The sequence below is a fragment of the Pyricularia pennisetigena genome, chromosome 6 (genome assembly GCF_004337985.1).
Source record: "Pyricularia pennisetigena strain Br36 chromosome 6, whole genome shotgun sequence".
Classification (NCBI taxonomy): Eukaryota; Fungi; Ascomycota; class Sordariomycetes; order Magnaporthales; family Pyriculariaceae; genus Pyricularia; species Pyricularia pennisetigena.
The window spans coordinates 1,907,807-1,916,403 of NC_043744.1; the positions used below are offsets into that span (position 1 = coordinate 1,907,807).

At 50.9% G+C, this 8,597-nt stretch overlaps 3 protein-coding genes across 3 annotated transcripts in view; 2 read left to right on the forward strand and 1 right to left on the reverse strand.

Moving 5' to 3' along the window:
- Positions 1-221, forward strand: part of PpBr36_04385 (uncharacterized protein) — a gene marked incomplete at both ends in the record, with an annotated part of 1,260 nt that extends 1,039 nt beyond the window's left edge. The window contains one exon of the mRNA XM_029891545.1: positions 205-221. Within this exon, the coding sequence (XP_029749966.1) occupies positions 205-221 (17 nt within the window). The remainder of the gene's footprint in view (positions 1-204) is intronic.
- A 732-nt stretch (positions 222-953) lies between these two features.
- Positions 954-5,600, reverse strand: PpBr36_04386 (uncharacterized protein; the record flags this gene model as incomplete). Its single annotated transcript, XM_029891546.1, has 4 exons — positions 954-1,707; positions 1,775-3,323; positions 3,396-3,405; positions 4,431-5,600. The coding sequence occupies 4 exons, from the start codon at positions 5,598-5,600 to the stop codon at positions 954-956; spliced, it is 3,483 nt and encodes a 1,160-aa protein (XP_029749969.1).
- A 2,597-nt stretch (positions 5,601-8,197) lies between these two features.
- The window catches only part of PpBr36_04387 (uncharacterized protein), a gene marked incomplete at both ends in the record, with an annotated part of 1,043 nt that continues 643 nt past the window's right edge, over positions 8,198-8,597 (forward strand). Inside the window, one exon of the mRNA XM_029891547.1 lies at positions 8,198-8,302. Coding sequence (XP_029749968.1) covers positions 8,198-8,302 — 105 coding nt within the window. The remainder of the gene's footprint in view (positions 8,303-8,597) is intronic.

Consider the following 8,597-nt stretch of genomic DNA (forward strand, 5'->3'; position numbering starts at 1 on the left):
TAAAAAAAAAAAAAAAAAAAAAAAAAAAAAAGGTTGCGAAGACTGTCTATATGACTTGAAGGTTTGTGATGTAAAAGAGGGGTGTATATATGGATAATGTTATTGGAGAGGAAATCATGATGAAACCTGCTCTGTGAAATTATCAGATCAAGCATGATTAGTAAGTCCGGGTCATTGGATGTGAGTGGTATAGCTACTCAACAGCAGCCCTCAGCACATAGTGACTTGGAAGGCGTTTGTGACAAAAGACGCCAATGAACATGCTCGCTTGTTAAACTTGGGCTATGTCTACCTGTTAACGACAATCCTAGAGCTTAGCAACCTTTTCGGTGCGCCCTTGCTCTCATATTCAAGATGAGCGTTGGCGGTATTGCTCAGCAACTTTGGGAAGCAGTGAAAAGTCGTCCCCGAATTCGCCACTCAGCTCCTCGCGAATAACACCCATCAGCTCCAGGACCATGTGCACATGTGTTTGGTCTGAGCGAAGAGGTCTAATCACTCATAAATGACGCCAGGGAACCTTCTCCAGGATCTTGTCGATGGTGAAGTCGTTCTTGCAGTGAATATCGCACAAAATCTCAGTCAGTTGGCAGCCCGGCCGGTATCACAGACACGACGAATTCGGCCTCTGAGGCTCTGCGCGGCAGTCTGGTGTTTAAGGAAGCCCTCTCCATAAGCAGCACAGAGTCTATTGATCAGCCATTGGCAGTCATAAACGGTCTTGACCGAGCGTTCTGTCGTTTCCGACGAGGCGAGGGGTCTCAAATCGGGGATATCTAATATATTCAACGCTTGAGGCTAATATCATCAGAAAAGCTGATGATGTTTAGCGAGCCAAGGGCGTCCATGCCACTAGCTACCTCGCTCAATGATGTTCCTTGGTGGGTGGGCGCTGTGGACAGCTGAAAGGTAGAGGCATAGGAAAGCGCGGATCCTCGACCACCTCCTGCTTCCTAAAGCGGGTTGTAGAGGTTTAGCATGTTCCAGATACTTCCCTGCTCAAAGTGACCTTCGAACTGCAATGCTGAGTTGATGTCTTGTTGACCATCACCGGATCCAATGTCATGGCCGACGGCTTGGGCATCATTTTCGGACACAGTAACATCTGTCGGCCACCAGGCTTGCGGCTGCTGCCAGTCGTCCTGGCCACCGGTGCCGCTGAAATCCAAGTCGCCACCAACCATCAAGTCGTTATAAAGAAGGTCGCTGGTAGCTGCAATAGGCTGTATCGCAGACCAGTCAAAGTTGACAGGCAGAGACCACTCCTCCGTGTCCTGACCAAGGGCCTGAAGGGGTGCCCCTGACCGGTCCTCATCTCCAGCCCCAGAAGCACCAGGGAGATGCGCAGTTTCTAGAGTGAGCCCTTCTTCTTCTCGCGCCCCAGTGCTGGTGACTGTGTTTATGCCGCTGGCCAAAGAAGGAACCGTTTCAGCGTCTGCTGGTTTGTGCCACGGCTGGTCGATAGACTCATACGACAATGATCCAGCAAGAGTAAGCGATTTTCTCATTCTATGGAATATCGCTCTCAAAACCCCAACTCCAGCCCTAGCAAGATTGTTGGTTTCAGATAGGGCCGAAAAGCGCTCTACCGCGAATCGGAAGTGCTGAAGAGCGTCCGGGAGCAGATCTAGATGCTCCTTGGGGAAGACAATGTATAGGGTCGCGAGGAGTATTACTGCGTCAAAAGTCCCAAAGAATATCGAGAAGCTGATGGTAACATGATGAATGTGAGCATGTGCAAGGAGAAGAGAAGATAAATGAGCCCAGAACTTACGCCCTGTATTGCTCGGGTTTCATGGCCGCAAATTGTATTTGCTGAGCACCGAGCATCTTGAGACACGCCTTGAGCGCCTCGGTCCGGGATTGGGTTCGCGTAAAAACATACTGTCGGTGTAGCACGATAAAGTTAAAAGCCGACATTTGCGGTAAAAGGGTCCGCTGAGAACGCAGCCACCGGCAATCCGGGTGGTCGTCGAAAGAGGTATCCGGGTTCTCTAGGCGGAATTGGGGTGGTATCTCATCTTCGAGCCGCTCCAGGTCCTGATGCAGCTTGTCGACATATGCAAAATTCCGTGGGTTCGTGCCTTTGGCTTCTAGCTTCAGTATCTGGCGCAGGTGCTTGATCGCTCTAAGTGCCCAAAGCATGCGCGTGAGCGGAGTAGGCGGATCATCGGCGCTCCTTGGCTGTACAGGTGTCGACGAGCGGTCCCGGGGCAGGAGGCAATCGACCGGCAACGGAAGTTGAACGTCTTCGCCTACCGAGGTCGGTCGACCCAGCACCGCGGCGGTGTGCGCATCCCACATGAACAAGATGTGCCAAAGGCGCCTGCGATGCTGGATGTGCCATTGGTTTCTCAAAACGGCCGCAGCAGCAGCGTGAGGGTCGCCGTCCCCGGCTGTCACAGCTTCAGGCTTTGGCTCAAGCGCCTCCCGATGCAGTCCAATCTCCTGCGCGTCGCGGATGACGCTGCCGATGGCATGCCACGCTTCGGTGACGAGGGCGGAGTACTTGAGAAAATTGGCGCGTATGAAGCCGGCCTGTATCGTCGTCAAGGACATTTGCCTCTTGCCGAGCAACGACAGGATGGCGACGCCGGACTCGCTATAGTCCATCGCTAGGTCCACGACTTTGATGCCGCCGCCATCCTTGAGCTCCTTGTAGTGCGTGGCAAGGGGGCCCTCGGACGGCAGGAGCAGCAGGGCGATGGCGATTATCTCGAACAGAAGCGCGCCGAAGGGGCGCATCTCGGGCGTCAGGGCGTACGGTCCAGATTTTTCCAGCACGTCGACATGCACCTTGTACCACTCGGCAAGTTGGTTTCGGAACAGGTCTGGCTCCAGCGGGTAGTAGTTTGGGTTGAGCTCCTCTAGGAATATTTCGGCAAGCCTCTCGACATGATCACGGTTAGGAAGCCGTCGAAGTATGCTCTTGTACCGCTCGCGTATTCCAACGTCGGACACCCTCCGGTCCGAATCTGCCGTAATCCGGGTCAGGTGGTCAGCTGCGTCGCCTTGCTGCCCCGACGCCGTGACCTTGTCAATCTTGAGAAGCAAGCCCAAGGTCGAAACACCGTTGCAGCCAGCCGGTGTGGTGTTTGCATAGCCAAAGTTTGCCTCCTTGCTTGGCGATATTTCTCCCAAGTCCAGGTGCTCCAAATGGCTGGCTGAATCTTGGGGGCTGGTCTCCTGCTTCTGCAGCAGCCTAGGCTGGCCGTCAAGCTTGTTCCGCTTCGAGGTTGAAGGTGGTGCTGGGAGCGACTCGTAGCGGCAAACATCCTGCTTGTTCCTCGATACACAGTTGCCGCAAGGCGAATCTACATGCTCTAAATCAACATCTCACGAGTACCCTGCTTGCTGGGTTGTTGCCCGCTTCGTTGCAGGTAGCTATTTCTCACCTCTGTCACACTATGATAAATCCGTCAGCATATTCTTTTTCTTCCTCTGGCTTGCTTCAATCCAATGAGTGGCCTCTATGATTTCTCTCATCCTGGCCCATAGTACGGTACATATACAAGGGGAACCTAAGCATGCAGTTACGATCCACAGACCTTTTGCTTCCGCCTGTGGCACTCGGTGCATGATATGACGACGCGTCTTCTTTTCTTCATCGGTCGCTTTGGTGACGTTGTTGATTCCGCTTTCGCTTCAAGTGTGTCAAAATCCGGGTCCTGTTGGGTACCGTCGGACCCTAAATGGGATGTCAATCCATCCATTATCCAGACTATTTTTTCTTTCTTTTTTTTGGATTGTAATGTGGGTAAAGCGTGATTTGCAATTGGCCTTTGCAGTTGTTTCTTGTTTCTTGTTTTATTTTTTTTCCCGCACTTTTTGCCTTTCCTGGCCAGGACAATTATGAACTTCTGACATCTCACTGTAAATTAAGTACTGATAGCGGATGATTGACATGCCGCCCGCCAATTGCCAAGAAAAGGGAAGGAAAAGAGATTATGTCATCGTTTGTAGCCAAGGGTTTTGCGGTGGCTGAGATTAAACCCCATCGATGATGGTCTATTGGATGACAAGACATTTATTCCAAGGTTGCAAAGAAAAGCAAGGAGTGGTATAAAGTTTAAAAAAAAAAAAAGACATATATACGTAGTATGCATTGATAACCTTTTCAGTCCATATGTATAGGAGAAATATCCATGACGGAGCTTTCAAAAAAATAAATCATTTTTTTCCCACTGCGTACAGACTAAACGCCCAACGCCGTGAATTATGTTATGTAGGTATGCTTTTCTCGCCCAACAACCAATCTGCTCAAAAAAAGAAAAAAATCCCCTGCCTGGTCATATTTTCGCCCAACCCCCACTTTGACTCCCTGTTTGGATCTATGTCAAATGATCCCATACAAATTGTTCTTTTTTTTTTGCGGCCTCGCTCGTCTTTACATGTGCCTACAAACAGGCCAGCTTCCCTCACTGACGCACACGTTCTTGATATGCGGACCATGCCTTGCGCCTATACCTCTCAGCTTCTGATTGGGGGTCGTCGGCCTTGATAATGCCCCTCCCCACAATGACAATATCGGTGCCGAGCCCGATCAGTTTCGTGGGCGTGTTGTACTGCTGGCCCAGCCCATCGCCCTCCAGCGGACCATTCTCCTCCTCGCCTTGCGGCGGCAGCTTGCAGCCGGGCGTCATGGTGATGAAGTCGTCGTCGGGTTCGCTGTTGAGACCCTCCTGGGCCACGAACCCCATGACGAACCGCCTGTTCTCCCGTGCGGCCTCGACGCACGCCGCCGTGTAGTCGGGTGTCATCAGGCACCCCTTACTCGACATCTGGGCCAGGATTAGCAGGCCGCGCTCCATCGGGGCCTCCTCGATGCCCGGGAATACGAGGTCGTCAACGCCCTCGCCCGACATACTCTTGGAGAGCCGTGGTGAGTCTGCCGGCTCGAAAGACTGCGTCACCGTCGTTATCGACACGATGCTGCCCTTGCGCCCGTCGGCGTCGCGCCCATACATGGACGGAGGCGGCCCACCGCCGCTACTGCTGCTCCCAGCGATCGGCGGGCTCGCCATGCTGCTGCTGCTCCCACCGATACCGCCGACACCGGCGCCGTTGCCATCCTCATCATCCTCGAAGCTGTCTGACAGCGGGGTGCCGACCGACACCGAGGTCCTGACCTCGTACTTGATGCGCTCGCGCCACTTGGCGGCGGCCTCGGCCAGGGCGCGCACGCTGTCCTTGCCGGCGTGGATGTTGATGTTTGTGATGTGGGCCCACTCGATGATGCGTGCGGTGCCGGCAGTGTACTGCATCTGGACCGTCTTGCCGATGTCGGCGAACTTGCGATCCTCAAAGATGAGGAAGCCGTACCGCCGCGCCAGCGCCGCGAGCTTGGCACCCGTCCCCGTCTTGGGGCTGTAGTCCCACCCGGAGATCAGGTCGTAATGAGTCTTGAGCACCACGATTGATGGGCCCGTCTTCTCGGCCAGGTAGATGAGCTCGCGGGCGGTCGTCACGTCGGCGCTGAGGCATAGGTTCGACTGCTTGAGCTCCATGAGCCGGAGCAGGTAGGACGACAAGGGGTGGTTGGCCGACTGGGCCCGCGTGCCGAACGGCGTCTTGAGGGCCGGGTGCTGTTGATTAGCCATGGTTGCAGCGGACTACTCGCTCGGAGGGTGGGGGGGGTTTGTAGGGTAGCGTCTCGTATCGATCGGGATTTTTGTCGAGGCAAACTTGCTACAGGAATTGGCAAGGATCTGTCGAGGGGTTCACGGGTCAGGTCCGGTGAGTGCAGGACGCGGGCGTGGTCCTTTTGTAGTGCGTATCTGTGTACTACTTCCCAGTTACTGGCGGACTTGCAGAGAGAGAGAGAGAGGGAACAAAAAAAATCAAAACGCAAAAAGAGCAAGATCGTCAGGGTTGGAGAAAGTCCTAATGCAGGGGGGGTCGTTTCTGGGCCGTTAGCTTTGCTGGTCTTTGTGGTGGAGTGAGTGTTGGTGGTCGAGGATACCGTCGTTGCTGTTTGCATGTGGGTGGGGAGCTAATGTATTTTACGTCGTGTGTGAGGGGGAGAAATCAAATCGGAGCACTTCTCACCGTATTTAGTGGGGGACTAATGATTCGAGGTATTCCCTGTCATATATTCTTTTTTTTTTTCTTCCCTTTTTCTTTCCTTGTTTTTTCTTCATTCTTATAATTTTTTTTTATTCTTGTCTATTCTTATATTTATTTTTCCGGGCGCTCGACTATGATGGGAGTACATTTATGCAGTTTCTTGATTCGGTTTATCTTGACAAGTATTAAGTTGGTTTAATTGTCAAGGAGGTGTCAAGTCAAATTTGGTCCCAAACCAACTCAAGTGTTTTGCCGTCCGTGTCAAGCATGATCATGGCAACAAGCGCAAAAGAAAAAAAGAACAGACTAATAATGAGAAGATCCGGTGGTCGGATTCTCCTTCCATGCTTTCTAAAGAGAAAAACTTCGAATTCTAAACCATCTGTGAAGCAAAACTCATGTATGGTATGCCCACGCAAAGCTACTTTAAAGCCGTCACAATCGTTCGTTGAGCGGGGCTGGTACCTACCTTTACCCAGTCCGGAGATACAACACCAAGGTACCTGAACTGACTTGGGTACTTGCCTAGCACCTTTGTACTGCGATGTTGCTTGGCGTGCTTAGAATTCACCTTAATCACAATGCTTCCATCCCTAACATAGATAGATAGATTGGGGTCGTCTGCTCTCGCGTGGCAAGTTCGTGACATTCATGCGAGAAGCCATCTCAATACCGGACGGAAACAGGATGATCGGCCTTCCATTAACACCGAACAGCTACCTACCTAGATGATTTGGTAGCTTATCCCCCTCTCTCTATTTCCCTACCTCTGCCTGACAGAATAGGTAGGTTGGTAACTAGCTACCAAGGAGCTCGGGTAAGATACGATACCGAGCAGCCAGGTCATATTGTGCATCGTACAATAACCCGACCACCTTCTCTCTCTCTCTCTCTCTCTCTCTTCCCTCTCTTTCTTTCTTTCCCTTATTTTGCCTTAAAACCCATAGTTTTGAGGTTTACTTTTTAGATAACAGAGCAAATTTAAAAGAACAAGATCACTTATCAATTGCAGCGAAGCGCCGAAGGTGCGGACCCATCGGCCCGCTCAAGAAGTGAGTATTTTCGCATTTATCTGAAAGGTCGAAAAGGTTGAGATGTGATAGGTATGCAATCCGCACGTGGCACTCATGGGGTTGATTCAGGATAAAAGTAACGAGGCTATCCTGTTGAAAAGGGACAAGGAGAAGGGCCCAGGTCATTATCTTAACTTTGCTCACTAGGACTAGCCTCAGGTATTTCATCTTTGTGCCGGCCGTTTGCGTCGGATAACTAGCACCGGCAGGCAAGTTTGCCAAGTATCCGAGCCGCAAGCGGGAGGCTCAATCCGTTATTCTAGTCTCCCGTGATGAATTTGCAAGCACCCCCCACTGTGCAATGGCTTTATTCGCCCTGCAACAAGAAAAGGAAAAGAACAAATTACCCAGTGTCAACCGCCTTCTATGGCCCCGCCAATTATCCGATTCAAACTATCACAGGTATTGTTGACAATAAGCTTTATAGTCGGAACCCGACGAGGTATCTGCAAGCGCAGGTACAGCTGAATCATTTGATTCATTTTCCCCATTGGTCTATATTTTTTTAAGTCGTCATGCAGATCGTGAGAAAAACACGCCACAAACAAATAAGAAAATAAAAAAAATAAAAACAAAAATTAGAGGCTGTCAAAGTGTCAGCCCCATGCCAGACATTACTCGCATCAACCTGTGCTGAAATTGCCCGAGACCCCGAACAAACGCCCTCCTTGGAGCTGTCGTAAGTTTTGCTTGAATTATATGCCGTTTCCTTTCTCCTGGTTATATCTCCTGACCTGACCTTCCGAGGTTTCATGAGATTTTCGAATCCTGTAATGCAGGACAATTTGTCCAAAGATTTTTGCCCTCGTTCTTCAACCTTGTCTCGAGTCTTCAAGCTTTCGACTGAAACGTAAGCCAAAAAGAGGGAGATAGGTACCCTGGGGCGGGATAAGTATATTTTTCTGTTGGGCGATTTGCAAACCCCACGATATGAGACACCCTTTCCCGCCACGCCGTCACGCCAATCCCTTTTTAAATCACATCCCAAGCTCCCTTCCCAACTTTATACTACGCATGGAGGGGGACATTCGGGGGTGCTGCGCGGCCAGGCCGCCTCCATGCGGTATGCAATTCGTGGAATTTTCCAGGCTAAGCAGAAAAGCGTATTCACTACGGAAGTCGTCCCAGCTCTTTTCCAGCTCGTCCGGGACTTGCCACGTGCGGTTCGTCTTGCGATGAAGTCCCCTCCCCCTCTTACTTTCCTCTGTCGGGGAGGGCACATGGGCATTGCGTATGTTTATGATTTGTTTTGATTACCGATTCTAGCAGCTTGCATGCACCTTGTTTGGCATGTGCTACTGCTGCCCAAGGCCGGCAAGGAAAGAGGAATAGACCAAAAAATAGAAGGTTCTGTCACTCTCAGATGAATTTTCCGCTCGGATCTTTAGGCAATTTTGGCAAGCTCAAAAAAAAAAAAAAAAAAAAAAAAAAAAAAAAAAAAAAAAAAAAAAAAAAAAA